We start from the raw sequence: 22,520 nt of genomic DNA on the forward strand, positions 1-22,520 counted from the left end.
TTGTTGAACAGAGAGATGGAAACACTGTAAAGACATTGAATGTAAAAATTTTACAGGGTTGACGGAACTTGGCTCTCATGATGCAGGTAAGAGTCTGTCCGTTTCTGCTCAGGTTTTGTTTGACTAAGGCAGATAGGAGTGGTGATTCTTTGGGGTTTCCACACCGTTCCTCCAAATGAATTAACGTGAGCAAATGGCTCCTGTTTGGCTTGTGTGTGTGTGTGCGTGTGTGTGAATTATCTGACGTTTTTCCAATAACAAGCAGAACAATGTACTGAAACTGTATTCAGTATTGGTGAGGACTTGTAGGTCTGGTGTTTGCCAGCCTCCGCCGTATCTACTGTGTATGGCCTTGACAGGGCAGGTATGTCTAGAACCAAGGCAGAACCACCGCTCTGTGTCAGAGGTCATGGGCACCCTAAGTACTATTGGTGGAGGAGCCGCTTCCCGTTCCCTAAACTGTTTAGATATCCCAGACCTTTAAATCGTTGAAGTCCTTTAGACTGTAATGTGATTCGTGGATTCAAATGGGCTTTTAAATATGTATTACCTGGCATGTTTTTGGAAAGATAGTTCTGCGCGTGTACCTGTGGCTTCGTCTTTGCAGCTCCTGGGTTTTCCTGTGTGTGTGTGTGTGTGTGTGTGTGTGTGTGTCCGTCCACCTAGGCTGGTGTCTGTGGCACCACACAGCCGTGCGGTCAAGCAGCGGTTGATTAAAGAGGTTGGTGAGGGAGGGCTGCGTGCGTGTGAGCACCCCTCCACTCTGGTGTTTCCCAGTACCACTAGCCAACCACAACACTCCTAATTCACCTTCATTAAAACCACATCAGCTCTCTCTTGTCAGTCACTGCACCAGCAGGCTGGCCTTCTCCGCTCAGATGTTAACCTGTAACGTATCGGCACAGTGGAGTCTGGTGATACACGACACTTCACACACACCTACAAAACCTGCATGCTGAGATACACACACACACACCAACAAACAAACACACACACACTCTCAGACTGTTTTCCATGGCCTACGCGCACACGCAGTCTCCCATGGCCTACGCGCATACACATACACAAACACACACACAGACACACAGTCTCCCATGGCCTACGCGCATACACATACACAAACACACACACAGACACACAGTCTCCCATGGCCTACGCGCATACACATACACAAACACACACACAGACACACAGTCTCCCATGGCTTACGCGCATACACACACAGTCTCCCATGGCCTACGCGCATACACATACACACACACAGACACACAGTCTCCCATGGCGTACGCGCATACACACACACAGTCTCCCATGGCGTACGCGCATACACACACACAGTCTCCCATGGCCTACGCGCATACACACACACACACACAGTCTCGCATGGCCCTTCTGATCGTCACTGATAAATCTGAGGTAACATTGTGTCCACTGTCGCTCTGCCAGGTAACTCAGTCAAATCAATTGTTCGCCGTTATCATTCATATTTTTGTCTGTTTACTCTCATTCCCCCTCATAGCCACTCAGTCACTTCCCCTTACTATTTATACGCCTCCGTCTTTATTATTATTGCTTTCCGTATGCGATGTTTGTGCCTGGCTGGAGCGGGAGGTCTGACAGCAGTGTTTTCATTGTTAGCTGCTGAATCTAAATAAACAGGGCAGGCCCGCACAATACAGGCCAGAGTAATGGGGATGATCGCCGCCCCAATGCCACCCGGGAGAACTCACACCCGTTCTCACGTTCACCACGGCGAGCGCGCCCAATAAGAGCCCGGCGTCCAGCCACCGTGGCCAAGGGACTAACGTAGCCGCAGATGAAGCCCGGTGACCTGTCACCTCAGGTTGTTCTCGGTTGTATGGATCTGTGCGAATGTTCGGGCGCCTCTTGCTACCGCCGTCCGAGTACGTTGGCCGAGGTGAAGAATGTCCTAGGCACGGTATGGATAGCAAGCTTGAGCCCTGTTTCGGTCACATGCGATGTTCGGCAGGGCGCGGTATGGTTAGGCTGTGGTAGCGTGCCTCGTTGCCAGCCGTCTCGTCCTGAGCCAGGTGGTTCTGGGCGGCTCCAGCGGTAGCTCACTGCCAAGCCCGTTCAGCAGAGCCGTCTGTTAAACTGTGAATCCTTTCTTTGTCTCGCTCTCTGCTTGGCAGGTCCTCTCAGTTTGAGTCATTCCAAATGAGCTCCACCTCAGGTGCCACTGCACAAATTGAAAGGGAGTGAATAATGAAGTGTGTGTGTTTGTGTGCCGGCGTGTGTGTGTGCGTGGCGCTCCGTGGTCAGAATGTGTTACCAGAAAATGGCACGGTACTAATTGCAGTTTAGCCTGTGGTGCTTCCAGCTCACTCAATCACAATTTAATGCCTTTATTTTCAGTCTCCTCCTCGGTTTATTTTCTCTTCTGCCTGCATGTGAGAGTTTTATTGATGGCTCTCATAAAAGCCTGGTGTTTTATTAATAAGGGAGAGCATGGTGTCGGGATGGCAGTGTGGAAATAATGAGGGAATGTCTCTACGTTGGCCAAATTGTGAAAATTAAAAGAGTTTGAACAAGCGGTGTCTGAATAATCCGTGGGGTTTATCTCTCTCCTCTGCTGAACTTCCCTCTCTCCTTCTTCGTCGCCTCCAACGGTAACAGTGTGTTTTATCCTTCTGTTTGTGTGTCTCTATCTGCCCGTGTGTTTGTGTGTTTCTCCACTAATCACTGTAATCAGTAATATTGTCGCTGTGTTATTGTTCCTCCTGAGCTGAAACAGAAAGTGCCGCACAGGCCATGAAATGGCTCAACCTGCCCATCCTCACCACATTGAACCCCATCCTCACCACATTGAACCCCATCCTCACCACATTGAACCCCATCCTCACCACATTGAACCCCATCCTCACCACATTGAACCCCATCCTCACCACATTGAACCCCATCCTCACCACATTGAACCCCATCCTCACCACATTGAACCCCATCCTCACCACATTGAACCCCATCCTCACCACATTGAACCCCATCCTCACCACATTGAACCCCATCCTCACCACATTGAACCCCATCCTCACCACATTGCACTATCTCTGGATTGTTTGGTTTGGACAGTCTCCTGGCCAAGTGGACCCTGATAAGCTGTCTGCCTTCAGGGAATGTAAACTATAGCCATGCACCTGGTGGTCCTTTAACATGCTAACTACTTTGCTTAGGACAGCCTCATAAAGGTATAATATCTTAACATGCACTGATGAATGTGTTAATTCTTTTTATATTGTGTCAGATCATACACTGATGACATGTTGGTTCATTTAAGATCTGTTCTCCACTGATTTGGGTTGTGTATGACATACTGTAGCTGAAAACGTTTGGAAATCCCAAATACGAAGTTGGTTAGACGAAAAGAAAAGTTCCCGTTTACAGTCGGAATTGATGGGAGTTTAGATGACCTTGATGTTTCAGGTCCCACTCCCGGTGGACCAGGGGCTGGGTAAAACAAGAAGTTTAAAACTATGTGTTTGTGTCCCAGACCAGACCGGTTGGCGAAGTATGGGGGTTTGTACTAATAAATGGGGGATGTTTGATTAGCCTGATCCACTTACGCCATGAAACCATCTCACTGACGGACAGAGAGGTGGTGTTTCGTTCACATTTGTGTTTTTTTTGAGATTTTAGGATTTTCATTGTTGTGTGAAAAGGAAGTAGCTCTGCGATACAGGAAATGGAGCACCGCTGCCGTGTTCCAAAATCCCAGATTTCCCAGGGCCGCATTCCCAACACTCTGAACCTCTGACTCCACTACCAGATTCAGGAGTCAAAACATCTCCATCTTTAGAATCCAGGGTCGCTGTATTTTATTTTGGATTCTTTTTTTCAATGGGTTTCAGGAAGCTGAGTGCGGGCTGACTGTGTCTCTGCCTCCTGTCCTGTGTCTACGTGTGCGTGTATTTGTGTTTGTGTGTGTGTGTGTGTGTTTGTGTGTGTGTGTGTGTGTGCGTCTGCGTGCGTGCGTGCGTGCACTTGCGCGTTATCCGGAGCTTGGTGCAGTGTTTAGGTTAGCCATGACGTCATAGTAACAGTGTGACAGACAGAGAGGACACACAGCTGGTAAGGTGCACGGAGGTCTCTGTGGAGGCAAGAAGTAGAACCCTGAAGTTGTTCAACACACCATCCACACTGGCCATATAAATACAGTATGACTGTACTGACACCATCCACACTGGCCATATAAATACAGTATGACTGTGCTGACACCATCCAAACTGGCCATATAAATACAGTATGACTGTGCTGACACCATCCACACTGGCCATATAAATACAGTATGACTGTACTGACACCATCCACACTGGCCATATAAATACAGTATGACTGTACTGACACCATCCACACTGGCCATATAAATACAGTATGACTGTACTGACACCATCCACACTGGCCATATAAATACAGCATGACTGTGCTGACACCATCCACACTGGCCATATAAATACAGCATGACTGTGCTGACACCATCCACACTGGCCATATAAATACAGTATGACTGTACTGACACCATCCACACTGGCCATATAAATACAGTATGACTGTGCTGACACCATCCACACTGGCCATATAAATACAGTATGACTGTGCTGACACCATCCACACTGGCCATATAAATACAGTATGACTGTACTGACACCATCCACACTAGCCATATAAATACAGTATGACTGTGCTGACACCATCCACACTAGCCATATAAATACAGTATGACTGTACTGACACCATCCACACTGGCCATATAAATACAGTATGACTGTACTGACACCATCCACACTGGCCATATAAATACAGTATGACTGTGCTGACACCATCCACACTGGCCATATAAATACAGTATGACTGTACTGACACCATCCACACTGGCCATATAAATCCAGTATGACTGTACTGACACCATCCAAACTGGCCATATAAATTCAGTATGACTGAACTGACACCATCCACGCTGGCCATATAAATACAGTATGACTGTACTGACACCATCCACACTGGCCATATAAATACAGTATGACTGTACTGACACCATCCACACTGGCCATATAAATACAGTATGACTGTACTGACACCATCCACACTGGCCATATAAATACAGCATGACTGTGCTGACACCATCCACACTGGCCATATAAATACAGCATGACTGTGCTGACACCATCCACACTGGCCATATAAATACAGTATGACTGTACTGACACCATCCACACTGGCCATATAAATACAGTATGACTGTGCTGACACCATCCACACTGGCCATATAAATACAGTATGACTGTGCTGACACCATCCACACTGGCCATATAAATACAGTATGACTGTACTGACACCATCCACACTGGCCATATAAATACAGTATGACTGTGCTGACACCATCCACACTGGCCATATAAATACAGTATGACTGTGCTGACACCATCCACACTGGCCATATAAATACAGTATGACTGTACTGACACCATCCACACTGGCCATATAAATCCAGTATGACTGTACTGACACCATCCACACTGGCCATATAAATACAGTATGACTGTGCTGACACCATCCACACTGGCCATATAAATACAGTATGACTGTGCTGACACCATCCACACTGGCCATATAAATACAGTATGACTGTGCTGACACCATCCACACTGGCCATATAAATACAGCATGACTGTGCTGACACCATCCACACTGGCCATATAAATACAGCATGACTGTGCTGACACCATCCACACTGGCCATATAAATACAGTATGACTGTGCTGACACCATCCACACTGGCCATATAAATACAGTATGACTGTGCTGACACCATCCACACTGGCCATATAAATACAGTATGACTGTACTGACACCATCCACACTGGCCAAATAAATACAGTATGACTGTACTGACACCATCCACACTGGCCATATGAATACAGTATGACTGTACTGACACCATCCACACTGGCCAAATAAATACAGTATGACTGTACTGACACCATCCACACTGGCCATATGAATACAGTATGACTGTACTGACACCATCCACACTGGCCATATAAATACAGTATGACTGTGCTGACACCATCCACACTGGCCATATAAATACAGTATGACTGTACTGACACCATCCACACTGGCCATATAAATACAGTATTACTGTACTGACACCATCCACACTAGCCATATAAATACAGTATGACTGTACTGACACCATCAACGCTGGCCATATAAATACAGTATGACTGTACTGACACCATCCACACTGGCCATATAAATACAGTATGACTGTGCTGACACCATCCACACTGGCCATATAAATACAGTATGACTGTGCTGACACCATCCACACTGGCCATATAAATACAGTATGACTGTACTGACACCATCCACACTGGCCATATAAATCCAGTATGACTGTACTGACACCATCCAAACTGGCCATATAAATACAGTATGACTGAACTGACACCATCCACGCTGGCCATATAAATACAGTATGACTGTACTGACACCATCCACACTGGCCATATAAATACAGTATGACTGTACTGACACCATCCACACTGGCCATATAAATACAGTATGACTGTACTGACATCATCCACACTGGCCATATAAATACAGTATGACTGAACTGACACCATCCACACTGGCCATATAAATACAGTATGACTGTACTGACACCATCCACACTGACCATATTAATACAGTATGACTGTACTGACACCATCCACACTGGCCATATAAATACAGTATGACTGTGCTGACACCATCCACACTGGCCATATAAATACAGTATGACTGTGCTGACATCTTCCTCACTGGCCATATAAATACAGTATGACTGTACTGACACCATCCACACTGGCCATATAAATACAGTATGACTGTACTGACACCATCCACACTGGCCATATAAATACAGTATGACTGTGCTGACACCATCCACACTGGCCATATAAATACAGTATGACTGTACTGACACCATCCACACTGGCCATATAAATACAGTATGACTGTGCTGACACCATCCACACTGGCCATATAAATACAGTATTACTGTACTGACACCATCCACACTGGCCATATAAATACAGTATGACTGTGCTGACACCATCCACACTGGCCATATAAATACAGCAATGACTGTGCTGACATCTTCCTCACTGGCCATATAAATACAGTATGACTATACTGACACCATCCACACTGGCCATATAAATACAGTATGACTGTACTGACACCATCCACACTGGCCATATAAATACAGTATGACTGTGCTGACACCATCCACACTGGCCATATAAATACAGTATGACTGTGCTGACACCATCCACACTGGCCATATAAATACAGTATGACTGTACTGACACCATCCACACTAGCCATATAAATACAGTATGACTGTGCTGACACCATCCACACTAGCCATATAAATACAGTATGACTGTACTGACACCATCCACACTGGCCATATAAATACAGTATGACTGTACTGACACCATCCACACTGGCCATATAAATACAGTATGACTGTGCTGACACCATCCACACTGGCCATATAAATACAGTATGACTGTACTGACACCATCCACACTGGCCATATAAATCCAGTATGACTGTACTGACACCATCCAAACTGGCCATATAAATTCAGTATGACTGAACTGACACCATCCACGCTGGCCATATAAATACAGTATGACTGTACTGACACCATCCACGCTGGCCATATAAATACAGTATGACTGTACTGACACCATCCACACTGGCCATATAAATACAGTATGACTGTACTGACACCATCCACACTGGCCATATAAATACAGCATGACTGTGCTGACACCATCCACACTGGCCATATAAATACAGCATGACTGTGCTGACACCATCCACACTGGCCATATAAATACAGTATGACTGTACTGACACCATCCACACTGGCCATATAAATACAGTATGACTGTGCTGACACCATCCACACTGGCCATATAAATACAGTATGACTGTGCTGACACCATCCACACTGGCCATATAAATACAGTATGACTGTACTGACACCATCCACACTGGCCATATAAATACAGTATGACTGTGCTGACACCATCCACACTGGCCATATAAATACAGTATGACTGTGCTGACACCATCCACACTGGCCATATAAATACAGTATGACTGTACTGACACCATCCACACTGGCCATATAAATCCAGTATGACTGTACTGACACCATCCACACTGGCCATATAAATACAGCATGACTGTGCTGACACCATCCACACTGGCCATATAAATACAGTATGACTGTGCTGACACCATCCACACTGGCCATATAAATACAGTATGACTGTGCTGACACCATCCACACTGGCCATATAAATACAGCATGACTGTGCTGACACCATCCACACTGGCCATATAAATACAGCATGACTGTGCTGACACCATCCACACTGGCCATATAAATACAGTATGACTGTGCTGACACCATCCACACTGGCCATATAAATACAGTATGACTGTGCTGACACCATCCACACTGGCCATATAAATACAGCATGACTGTGCTGACACCATCCACACTGGCCATATAAATACAGTATGACTGTGCTGACACCATCCACACTGGCCATATAAATACAGTATGACTGTGCTGACACCATCCACACTGGCCATATAAATACAGTATGACTGTACTGACACCATCCACACTGGCCAAATAAATACAGTATGACTGTACTGACACCATCCACACTGGCCATATGAATACAGTATGACTGTACTGACACCATCCACACTGGCCAAATAAATACAGTATGACTGTACTGACACCATCCACACTGGCCATATGAATACAGTATGACTGTACTGACACCATCCACACTGGCCATATAAATACAGTATGACTGTGCTGACACCATCCACACTGGCCATATAAATACAGTATGACTGTACTGACACCATCCACACTGGCCATATAAATACAGTATTACTGTACTGACACCATCCACACTAGCCATATAAATACAGTATGACTGTACTGACACCATCAACGCTGGCCATATAAATACAGTATGACTGTACTGACACCATCCACACTGGCCATATAAATACAGTATGACTGTGCTGACACCATCCACACTGGCCATATAAATACAGTATGACTGTGCTGACACCATCCACACTGGCCATATAAATACAGTATGACTGTACTGACACCATCCACACTGGCCATATAAATCCAGTATGACTGTACTGACACCATCCAAACTGGCCATATAAATACAGTATGACTGAACTGACACCATCCACGCTGGCCATATAAATACAGTATGACTGTACTGACACCATCCACACTGGCCATATAAATACAGTATGACTGTACTGACACCATCCACACTGGCCATATAAATACAGTATGACTGTACTGACATCATCCACACTGGCCATATAAATACAGTATGACTGAACTGACACCATCCACACTGGCCATATAAATACAGTATGACTGTACTGACACCATCCACACTGACCATATTAATACAGTATGACTGTACTGACACCATCCACACTGGCCATATAAATACAGTATGACTGTGCTGACACCATCCACACTGGCCATATAAATACAGTATGACTGTGCTGACATCTTCCTCACTGGCCATATAAATACAGTATGACTGTACTGACACCATCCACACTGGCCATATAAATACAGTATGACTGTACTGACACCATCCACACTGGCCATATAAATACAGTATGACTGTGCTGACACCATCCACACTGGCCATATAAATACAGTATGACTGTACTGACACCATCCACACTGGCCATATAAATACAGTATGACTGTGCTGACACCATCCACACTGGCCATATAAATACAGTATTACTGTACTGACACCATCCACACTGGCCATATAAATACAGTATGACTGTGCTGACACCATCCACACTGGCCATATAAATACAGCAATGACTGTGCTGACATCTTCCTCACTGGCCATATAAATACAGTATGACTATACTGACACCATCCACACTGGCCGTATAAATACAGTATGACTGTACTGACACCATCCACACTGGCCATATAAATACAGCAATGACTGTGCTGACATCTTCCACACTGGCCATATAAATACAGTATGACTGTACTGACACCATCCACACTGACCATATAAATACAGTATGACTGTACTGACACCATCCACACTGGCCATATAAATACAGTATGACTGTACTGACACCATCCACACTGGCCATATAAATACAGTATGACTGTGCTGACACCATCCACGCTGGCCATATAAATACAGCATGACTGTACTATACACTTTTATGGCTCATTACTACAACATTGTGGAGCCGTCATCTTGACTTTATATTCCTTTATGTACTTGAAGTATGGAGCCAAATACTTTTATATACTTAAATACGTTTGAGATTTTTATGTACATAAAATCGGGGTAAAAAGTGATGTATTTCAGCTAATATGTATACCAGTGTAAAACACTGCACTTGTCTGCTGTTTTGTTTTAAAATGTTTGCACTTAACTGTATGTCTATAGACAAATCCTTTTAAAGTGTGTTCTCTCTAGTCTAGTTTACAGAGCAGACCTCATTCTTCCCCCATGAAGCCTTCGGCCTCCCTGTTTCAACCTGGAGGCATTATTAGATTCCTGCCCTGGTTCTCTGTTCTGTACCACAGGGGTTTGACCACTTATCCTTAGGGACCCTGCTAGCCTTTACATGCATTTGAACTGTTCCAGAGCCATCACACCTGAATCAACGTGTCAGCTAATTATAAAGCTCTTGACTAGGTTAATCAGGAGCACAAGTTCAGGGCTAAAACCAAATAGTCAAATGTCTGGGGGGCCCAGAGGAGTGGCTTGAGAACCACTGCTTCACCAGACCACAGGGTTTCTGGCCATTCTGCCTGAAGTGGGGGTCCAGTGATGGTTGAGCCGATTAGGCAACCGGGATACGATGGCATGTTTGATAAGTGAGGTTTAGGAATACCTCAACCCCTCTCTGCCTCCAGGCTCCTGTCTGTCAAAAGGAAAAGACCCACATTTATTTACAGAACCCTCCCTTCTCTTTTCCCTTCTCTCTTTCCTCTCTTTTAGCTTGGATTTAGCTGACAGTCATTGTATTCAGTGGGGAACAAATCTTAGTGAGAGAGTGGAGAGACGCCGAGAATAAGGGTGCTTGAAAAGGGGGTGACATCTTTCTTTCTCTTTTCTTTGTGTCAGTGTCTCTCATCTCCTCCACTTGGCTCCCTCTTTTTCTCCCTTCTCCATACACTCTGTTCCTCTCCATTCTCCCTCCTTCCCCTCTTTCAGTAAACCCGTACTGCCCCTTTCAGCACATAGCTGCCCCACTAAAGCCACTATTTATTTGTTCGTTTGGCCAGCACTGTTTCTCTCTCTCTGTCTTTCTGTCGGTTAGCCTACCCTAATCCCTCTGTCTCTCACAGCCTACCGTAATCCCTCCATCACTCTCAGCCTACCCTAATCTCACTCTTTGTTGCTCTAACCCTACCCAAATCTCTCACTCTTTGTTGCTCTCAGCCTACCCTAATCTCTCACTCTTTGTTGCTCTCACCCTACCCAAATCTCTAACTCTTTGTTGCTCTCACCCTACCCTAATCTCTCTCTATGAATATATTTCTGGTCCTCATGTACTTATTCTGACCTCCTCCATACATTTCCTCTGGTAACCTTTTCATCCTCTTTGTTCCGTCTGCTGGTGCCTTTGTTACCACCCCAACACTACTTCTTACATACTGTTGATCTTGGAGTGTGGAGAACATATCTCCATATTCATAAGGGTTATAAAGTCAACCTCACACTAGAATCGTCCATCTCAGCAGTAGAAATACTGTTCTGCAGTCTTCCAGTTCTCCTCATCTAAATATTATTCCTCCAACTGATAAAACATTTGGATGTGCATTACCTTCGGTCTCTCTGCGTCTTTGGGTTCCATGTCAACCGTCTACATTCCATTTGGAACCGTCGGAGTATGAACATTTGAGGTGGCTGTCAGGTGATACTACTGATGATTTCAAGCCAGTTCAGGTGTCTTGATGCTGGACAGTTAACGTGGTGTTTGGGTCAGTGGCGTGGAGGCTTTTGAAAGGGGGGTTGTTCAGACCGAAGCGTCTGTTTGCTGAGGGTCAAAGAGGTTATCTCTCATCTTCTGACTGGGCATGGAGGCAGTTTATTGTATTACCTCCGGCTCCTAAAATGTAAAATGTTCCGGATTCTCTGAAAGAAGCAAGTTCGAGGGAGTGTTATTATAGAATACACAGAGCCCTTAAGATAACTCTCACTAGCTCTCTCTTTTTCTGACTCTATTAATCTTTTTCCCTGGTCAAGTGCCGTTTTTTTAAGGTGTCATGTATTGAGAATGGTTATGTTTGTGTGTTATTTGATTGAACTGAACCATAATCGAAGAATGAAATCCAATTTCCTTGTTTTGTTGCAGCTATCCACCAAAGGCTGGAGTCCGATGGGACAGAGAGGGTAGAAGGATCCATGACACAGCGCTTAGAGAACATTCTCAACAGTAAGCATCTTCTTTTATCATCCATTTATCCAACATCCATCCATCTATTCATCCATTTGTCCAACATCCATCCATCTATTCATCCATTTATCTAACATCCATCCATCTATTCATCCATTTATCCAACATCCATCCATCTATTCATCCATTTATCCAACATCCATCTTTCCATCCCTCAGTTATACACACCCATACACACCACCCCATACAGAATATTACCCACCACCCCATACAGAATATTACCCACCACCCCATACAGAATATTACTCACCACCCCATACAGAACAATACACACCACCCCTACAGAACAATATACCCCACCCCATACAGAACAATACACCCACCCCATACACCCCACCCCATACAGAACAATACACCCCACCCCATACAGAACAATACACCCCACCCCATACTGAACAATACACCCCACCCCATACTGAACAATACACACCACCCAATACACACCACCCCACACAGAACAATACACACCACCCCACACAGAACAATACACACCACCCCATACTGAACAATACACACCACCCCATACACCCCACCCCATACAGAACAATACACCCCACCCCATACTGAACAATACACACCACCCAATACACACCACCCCACACAGAACAATACACACCACCCCATACAGAACAATACACACCACCCCATACACCCCACCCCATACAGAACAATACACACCACCCCATACACCCCACCCCACACAGAACAATACACACCACCCCATACAGAACAATACACACCACCCCATACTGAACAATACACACCACCCCATACACCCCACCCCATACAGAACAATACACCCCACCCCATACTGAACAATACACACCACCCAATACACACCACCCCACACAGAACAATACACACCACCCCATACAGAACAATACACACCACCCCATACACCCCACCCCATACAGAACAATACACCCCACCCCATACACCCCACCCCATACAGAACAATACACCCCACCCCATACTGAACAATACACCCCACCCCATACTGAACAATACACCCCACCCCACACAGAACAATACACACCACCTAATACACACCACCCCACACAGAACAATACACACCACCCCACACAGAACAATACACACCACCCCATACACCCCACCCCATACTGAACAATACACACCACCCCTACAGAACAATACACCCCACCCCATACTGAACAATACACCCCACCCCATACTGAACAATACACACCACCCCTACAGAACAATACACCCCACCCCATACTGAACAATACACACCACCCAATACACACCACCCCACACAGAACAATACACACCCGTACAACTCATATACACCCATACATACACACCCATAAACACGGCCCCACACACACACACACCCATGCCACCCCACGCATACATCCCCACCACGTCGTGTGTGTGGGTTTTCCAGCCAGATCCTCAGTCCCTCCTCTCATCTCATACATGATAATGTAGCTGTTATAATGGAGGGTCAATAAACAGGTCCTTTCCTCTGGGTTGAAGGTAAATAAACCTCCCGGCTGAACGCCCCTTTCATCCCCACCGCATCACGGCCCCCAGACAGACAGAAAGACACCCAGCCACCACACACCTCCATAACTCCCTACATGTGTGCCTTCAGCCAGAGAGCAAACTCCAGCCGCCACGCGATTAACCCGATCACACAGCCTCCCCTCCCGCCACCTCCTTAACCCCCCCCCCCCCCGTCTTCGTCCCATACACGCTTCCCCTTACCTCCATCTCTGTCCGCCAATCAAACCCCCAATCAGACCGGCAGCCAATCACCAACAGACCCCCAGAACATCAAACCCATGTCAACGCGTTTGGCAGAGCAACGTGTGGGGAGCAAAACATTTGAAATATTTCGCTGTTCGCTGTCTCAATGATTTTTCCTTTCCAGATTTGGTTTGGTTTGGTTGGTGGTATGAGGGGGGGGGGGGGGGGCTTTTTTCTGATTAAAAGAATTTTAGAGAGCTCTTGTTTTTCTTTTTTTCTTTTTTTTTCAACGGCACATTTGAGGCCACCCAAGAAGCCAGAGCACGTTGCGTGCGAATGTCCCAGAGAGAAAAGGAGAGACTATATTGAGAGATAGCTATCACCTCCCATTCTGACTGAGTCTTTCTATGCACCTCACCTAATTTATATTATGTAGCACACACAGGCTGTCACCACTGATTAATAGGGAAATACACACCTCTCCTTTTTTCTGCATCTATGTCTTTCTCACCTCCTCATCTGCTTGTCTCCCCACTCCCTTCCTCGCATCCCAGGAGCCAGTGATACAGCTGACACTCTGTTCCAGGAGGTGTTGGGGAGGAAGGACAAAGCGGACTCTACACGAAACGCCCTCAACGTCTTGCAGCGCTTCAAGTTCCTCTTCAACCTGCCACTCAACATCGAGCGCAACATACAGAAGGTTTATTCGAACGCGCATGCCCACACAGCATTTTTCTCAAACTCATTTCCTCCCTCCAGAATGCTAGAGAGGCTAATGTATTGTACACAGGAGTGTGTCAATGGGAGAGGTTGACAGCAATCGGTGCCTTGTGTTCTCCCTCAGGGAGACTATGATGTTGTGATCAACGACTATGAGAAGGCCAAGTCTCTGTTCGGGAACACTGAGGTCCCTGTGTTTAAAAAAGGTATGGTGAACTTTTTTTTTTACATTTTGTTTTGAAGAGTGGCATCCATATTGCTCTACTGCAGTGTTTCCTTCCATACCTGCTGTAGCTGAGGAAGGACTTGATAATTAGCTGATCATTTGAATCAGGTGAGACCGAGCAGGGAGAGATCTAAAACACGCAGGGCAGGGGGGGCATCCGGGAGCAGGGTTGGGAAACACTACTCTACTGTATTGTGGCCATGACAACGCAATTCTCTCCTGTCCGTGTGCAGTGTATGCTGAAGTTGAGACGAGGATTGGGGCTCTGAGGAGTCTCCTTCTGGACAAGCTGCTGGAGACACCGTCAACCCTGCATGACCAGAAGAGATACATAAGGTGTGGTTATGTCTACGGTTCTGTCAAGGGTCACATGTCACACACTGTCTCCATGGTCTTAGGGTCAGATGTCACACGCTGTCTCCATGGTCTTAGGGTCAGATGTCACACGCTGTCTCCATGGTCTTAGGGTCAGATGTCACACGCTGTCTCCATGGTCTTAGGGTCAGATGTCACATGCTGTCTCCATGGTCTTAGGGTCTGATGTCACACGCTGTCTCCATGGTCTTAGGGTCAGATGTCACATGCTGTCTCCATGGTCTTAGGGTCTGATGTCACACGCTGTCTCCATGGTCTTAGGGTCAGATGTCACACGCTGTCTCCATGGTCTTAGGGTCAGATGCCACACGCTGTCTCCATGGTCTTAGGGTCAGATGTCACACGCTGTCTCCATGGTCTTAGGGTCTGATGTCACACGCTGTCTCCATGGTCTTAGGGTCAGATGTCACATGCTGTCTCCATGGTCTTAGGGTCTGATGTCACACGCTGTCTCCATGGTCTTAGGGTCAGATGTCACATGCTGTCTCCATGGTCTTAGGGTCTGATGTCACACGCTGTCTCCATGGTCTTAGGGTCAGATGTCACACGCTGTCTCCATGGTCTTAGGGTCAGATGCCACACGCTGTCTCCATGGTCTTAGGGTCTGATGTCACATGCTGTCTCCATGGTCTTAGGGTCAGATGTCACACGCTGTCTCCATGGTCTTAGGGTCAGATGTCACACGCTGTCTCCATGGTCTTAGGGTCAGATGTCACACGCTGTCTCCATGGTCTTAGGGTCAGATGTCACACGCTGTCTCCATGGTCTTAGGGTCTGATGTCACACGCTGTCTCCATGGTCTTAGGGTCTGATGTCACACGCTGTCTCCATTGTCTTAGGGTCTGATGTCACACGCTGTCTCCATGGTCTTAGGGTCAGATGTCACACGCTGTCTCCATGGTCTTAGGGTCTGATGTCACACGCTGTCTCCATGGTCTTAGGGTCTGATGTCACACGCTGTCTTCATGGTCTTGGTCTTTCTTTCTCTGACGTCCCTCCCTGCTTAAAGTGCAAATCTCCTCCCGAAAAAATGAATTATGAAACTCAATTAGCCTCAATTTGCTTGTTCTGTCTGTGAAATCAGGCAATGGTCCAGTAACTCCTTTCTTCCTCCTTCCACTTTGGTTCGGTCTTTGCTCCTTCGCTGTTTTCCTGCTTGAAGACTGTCGTTGTTACCCAATCCTGCTACACACTGTTTTTAACCCCTGAATTTATGTTTAAGCAATTCTGCTGCTGTATAGCTACTTAAAATGGGAAGGTTAACTTTGGTATTGTTGTGTAGTGCATGTTTTCTAGCTACCTAGCCACTGAGGTAAAAATTTAACCGGCTGGCCTGCCTGTCTAAAAACAGCATTACGTTGTGGGTTTTGCAGATTTCTTGTAGATTTCTTCAACAAATGTCCTGTGTTGCTTAGTAACCTACATTAACTACATAATGCAAAAAAAATCACAACATATATTGTTTTCTTATATTTGTGATATTTAACAATTTCAATCACAATCATAGGAATGTGTTGTTTGGTATGGATAACCACTTTAAATATGCCCCTCTGTCTTTCCCTTTTCTCCTTGTTCTCTGCCTTTCTCTGTTTTCCCTGTATTGTCCATAGTTGTGGTCTGGGGTGGTTTATTATTGTTCAGACTGACCTGTCAGAATCCCAGAGAGCAGCTCAAGACCACAGCAACCATCTTTCATCTTCCTACATTATATTATAGCTAGCTGGCTTTCAAACACCCACCATACAACGCCACACCCCCTGTTTATCTTCTACACAGATGGAGAACTAGCAGGCTGTGGTGGGAGGGTGCTGTTTGGCCGGGACTGTTGTGGGAGGGTGCTGGTTGGCCGGGGGCTGTGGTGGGAGGGTGCTGGTTGGCCAAGGGCTGTGGTTGGAGTGTACTGGTTGGCCTGGGGCTGTTGTGGGAGGGTGCTGGTTGGCTGGGGGCTGTGGTGGGTGTGTACTGGTTGGCTGGGGGCTGTGTTGGGAGGGTGCTGGTTAGCTGGGGGCTGTGGTGGGGGCTGTAATGGACAGGCTATACCAGACCTGTGGTTACATACACGTTTTGCAGTCAGTAGCTGCTGTTATGCAGAGACTTACCCCTAGTGCATTGCATTGATTTTCTGTTTAATACTCACAATGCTTGATCCAACTTGCCTGGGAAAAGTTTTGACAATTGAGTTGTCCCTAAAGCACACACCAACCCACGTCCACCCAGTATTACAGCAAATTGGGTTTGAACCCAGGTTTATCTGGTTTGGACTGTGGAGGCTCGCTGGCTGGGGGTCCAGGGCGACGCTCTCTGATGAGGAACAAATGTTTCTGGTCTGCCTGCCAGCCCTCAGAGCTCAGAGAGTGACTCACTCGTTCAGGACCATCCCACTGAGCGCTGAGCGCAGATGTACAGGAAATGCTAGTCGACTGAGATGTGTCGTGGGACATTGAAGGCCCCCCACTTGCGTGGCGCCGCGTGCCCACGGTTTGACTCTCCCCATCTGGGTTCCCTCCAGATACCTGTCTGACCTGCACGCCCCCGGGGACCCCGCCTGGCAGTGCATCTCCGCCCAGCACAAGTGGATCCTTGGACTCATGCAGAACTGCAGGGAGGAGTTCATCAACGACCCGAGAGGTGAGTCGGGTCTCATGCCGACCTCCCTAGCCACTCGGACCACAGGGAGATCGAAAGGAAGGCCGTGTCCTGCCGTTTCAGTCGGGCTGGCTAGGGAGTCCAGAACAGCTGGTGTCTCTTTGCCATTTGCTGACACGTTCCCCTTGTTTTCTCTCTCTCTCTTCCCTCCCATCGCTTTCTTCCCTCCCTCGCTTTCTTTCCTCCCTCTCTCTTTTTCCTCCCTCTGTCTTGTTCTGCCAAAGTCAGTGTGTTTATTTTTTCGTGAACGTATGAAGAAGATGAAAGACGCCTTGGCGTTGGACTTGGGTTTCAAGGCCCGCCATTTTACAGTACGCTCACACACACACACACACACACACACACACACACACACACACACGCACGCACGCACACGGACACACACACAAACACACACACTGGGCCGCACAGACGGATTGGAACAATTAACCCCAATTAAGCTGTTTTTATGTTAAATCAGCCAGCAGGAAAAATGTGGACGTGAAACCGTCCGCTTAGTAAGAAAAGTACAGTGAACCATTCATTTAGCTCTCTCACACACACACACACATTCTTGTTTTAGTGTCTTTGTGAGTACCCAAACATTCCCTTTCAAAAACCTATTTCCTCTAACACTAATACCAACCCTTAACCTTAGCCATAACCCCAAAAACCTTATTCTAGCCTTTACTCCAAACTTAACCTGGAATTATAACCCAAACACCAACTGTAATATTTACCCTTAACCATATGCTGTCCAGGACCCATGCCCTTCAGTTGGTAGAGCATGGCACTAGCAATGCCAAGGTTGTGGCTTTGATTCATACAGTGGGCACGTAAAAAAACTTTTGCGCCCACTACTGGAATTTTCTTTGGATTAAAGTGTCTGCTAAATTCATGTTTAATGTACATTTAAAGACCATCGGACCAGGACCAGTAACCAAAAGGTTACTAGGTTGGATCCCAGGGCAACCAATCTGAATTGTTATAATTATTTTTAAGGAACCCGTTTAACAGTTGCTCCAGTACATCTCTCTGGATAAGTGTGTGCTAAATGACGGACATGAGGAGAAAACATGCGCACTGTGCTCATAGACATAGCTTACACATACTGTGCTCATATTAACAAGCCCAGACACAGTCAAACAGATGGAGGTCTGCGTGGGTGGTGGCTGTCCTGCCTAGTGGAGTGTAAACAGGGCTAATTCTAAGGGTAACAATGTTTTCCGGGGCTCAGTATGATGAATATGGGTGTAGTATGTTCTCTCTTACTGCTTCATTCATAGTCAGCTACAGATAAGACAGACTCCCGGATGGAGAGGTCACTGTGAAGTTTGCCTGGACAGAGAAGTCAGTCAGGAGTTAGCCTGGACAGAGAAGTCAGTCAGTAGTTAGCCTGGACAGAGAAGTCAGTCAGTAGTTAGCCTGGACAGAGAAGTCAGTCAGGAGTTAGCCTGGACAGAGAAGTCAGTCAGGAGTTAGCCTGGACAGAGAAGTCAGTCAGTAGTTAGCCTGGACAGAGAAGTCAGTCAGTAGTTAGCCTGGACAGAGAAGTCAGTCAGGAGTTAGCCTGGACAGAGAAAGTCAGTCAGGAGTTAGCCTTGCTACAGATTAATCAGGAGCTAGCCTGAACACAGTATTTACACACACACACACACACACACTGTTCAACATCAGTCTCCTGTCCCCTGTTCTGTCGTGTGATGTCAGCTACTCCTCACACACCTGGCAGCCATTTCCACTGTAGACCACATCACAGTTCGTCTCTACTAGGGCTGGGCGATGGGAAAATGTAATCGTCCATCGGCAATGTTAGACAGTCATCGTTGAGGGTAAAGACATCCCAATGTCAAAAACATTGTTTTACTATATTTGAACTCAACTCGAGCCACCGTGTCCCAGGGTTCTCCAGCAGATAGCCTATTCAATTCGACTTATTTGAGAAGTTTATCAGTAATAATTTGAAGAGCTGATTAAATTCTTCGAATTTGGTTAGGTGCACACTGCTGTGCCATGTAGTTTAACAAACAACTTCATCTACAAGAGATAAAAATATGCATTAACAATAAAGGCAACAAAAATAATATCAAACAAATGGTGATGCTATTCACGCGTACTTTGCAACACTTTCATATAACAAATAACAAACCATAAATTAAATATACTGTATATATTTTTTGATTATCAAAACTAACACGAGATAAAACAATGACCCTCTTATTCTTTATAACGCTTGAAAACAACTCTTCTGCAAATTACTTCAGCCAAACTGATAAACTGCCAAACAGGAAAGTGTTTTTCTCTCGCACCATTCAAACGTTGTATTTGCTCTATCTCAATTTCTAGGCTATATATTATCAAGAAGTAGTATATAATCGATATCAGATATATTTTTTTGGCTTAAGGACAATACAATTCCCTGTCTAAATCCTTCTGTTTTGTAAGACCAAACTAAACAGGGTTTACTTCCATTTACTTATTCTTTTCAAATATATTTTATATAAGGAGTATGTTTTATAATATGCTTGAGATGTATCTAATGACTGAAATGGGAATGGAAATGTGTGGCTTATTTAACTAATGTTTAAACCAATGTTTGTCAATACATTGGCGTTATTCTTGCCAATTTAGCCCTCCGTGCCGACAGCTCATACACCCCTTCCATGGATAAATAAAAAATCCTGAGTACATGGTCGGTCGGCAATGTTTGGACAGTGTAAATCCAGCCTTACAACTAACCCCATCCCCCAAATGTCCCTCTACTTCAGCACCCCTCCACCACAAGGAGATGGGGGTGCTTCTCAGTGTCTGACTGGGAGACTGGTCACGGTGGAGTGGGGGATGAATGGAGCAAAATACAGAGAGGTCCTTGATGTTAACCTCATGCACAGTGCACAGGACCTAAGACTGGGGTGAAGTTTCGTCTTTCAGCGTGACAACGACCCGAAACACACGACCAAGATACTGCTGGAGTGGCTTCGGGCCAAGACTGTGAATGTCCTTGAGTGGCCCAGCCAAAGCCCAGACATGAACCCCAATTGACCATTTGTGGGGAGTCCTGCATTGAATCTGATAGACATTTTGATGATCAACAAGGATGAATTGAAGAAACTGCCCAAATCCTGGTGTGCAAGGGTGGTATACTTGTACTCAAGGAAAGCTTTTATCGCTGTCAAAGGAGCTTCTCCAAATATTGAATACATTTTTTTTTCTTAACCCATAGCAGACAACAGAAAATCTGAGGATATGAGGATATGTAAGCTACAACATATGTGTATGTGAAAAAAGTTTTATGCATATTAGAACAAATTATTTTGAAGGGAAAACTAGTTTCTTTATGTTTCAAATATATACATAATAGTTTAACAACAACCTTTGTGACTTTAGTTTAATGTTACCCGCTTTTTTCTATTCAGTCATGGTTGTTTACTTCTCAGCAACTCCCAAAGACTCCCCAAAAGACTCCCCAAAAGACTCCCCAAAAGACTCCCCAAAAGACTCCCCAAAAGGTGGGAGAAAGAGCAGGACGTGTCATGACATGGCCACTCTGCTTGCAGACTTTTGATTAAGTGTTGATCTTTGCAATTTTTTGGATGTCTTATGGATTTGGATGTCTTATGGATTTGGATGTCTTATGGATTTGGATGTCTTATGGATTTGGATGTCTTATGGTCTTATGATGTGGTGCAATATGAAAAATATTTAGTTTAGTTTCTTAATAGTTTGGCATTTATATCTAAAATATAATTTTCTCGCTCTTCAATGGGCAAATGTGTGGAATCTTTTGTTAAAATAAAAAAACGTTAAATGTTGACTAACTTACCCGATATCTATTATCTGTCACACATGGCAGTCTAGGCCTAATAATTTTGTGATTGATGTGACTGGTGTAAATTTCTTCTTTCATCTGGGGGGTTGCGCAAGGCTGCAGAATGTTCCAGTTCTGAGGCCCATTCTATTTTGTTAATATGCCGAATAAATAATCTTCAAAATTACTTTAAAATGTGAAATAACTCTTTTTTTTTTTTTAAAGCTATTCATCATATTTTGATGAGAATTTGAGTCAGTATGTCTAAATAATAATTGCTCTTATAATAATTCTGTTGTCTCAATAGTCTTTTGCCCAATTTAATTTAATGCTCTTTGCCTTTAGTTCCAGAGCAATATACACCAGGTCAACCTGAAAACAGAAGGTCAAGGCACAAAGACACAGTTATTTATTAGACAGGGTTAATAAATTATTACACAGTGTTTAATAATAATG

At 45.3% G+C, this 22,520-nt stretch overlaps 1 protein-coding gene across 4 annotated transcripts in view; it reads left to right on the forward strand.

The window, feature by feature from the left end:
• exoc2 (exocyst complex component 2) overlaps positions 1–22,520 on the forward strand; it is a 66,589-nt gene that overhangs the window by 23,594 nt on the left and 20,475 nt on the right. For 2 of the 4 annotated variants that reach the window (XM_013134988.3, XM_013134989.3), the window contains exons 7-12: positions 57–86; positions 12,496–12,576; positions 14,865–15,010; positions 15,155–15,236; positions 15,490–15,592; positions 18,141–18,259. In XM_013134988.3, coding sequence (XP_012990442.2) covers positions 57–86; positions 12,496–12,576; positions 14,865–15,010; positions 15,155–15,236; positions 15,490–15,592; positions 18,141–18,259 — 561 coding nt within the window. The remainder of the gene's footprint in view (positions 1–56; positions 87–12,495; positions 12,577–14,864; positions 15,011–15,154; positions 15,237–15,489; positions 15,593–18,140; positions 18,260–22,520) is intronic. The other 2 variants (XM_013134990.3, XM_010872422.4) reach the window with 1 other exon arrangement.

The sequence above is a fragment of the Esox lucius genome, chromosome 8 (genome assembly GCF_011004845.1).
Source record: "Esox lucius isolate fEsoLuc1 chromosome 8, fEsoLuc1.pri, whole genome shotgun sequence".
Classification (NCBI taxonomy): domain Eukaryota; kingdom Metazoa; phylum Chordata; class Actinopteri; order Esociformes; family Esocidae; genus Esox; species Esox lucius.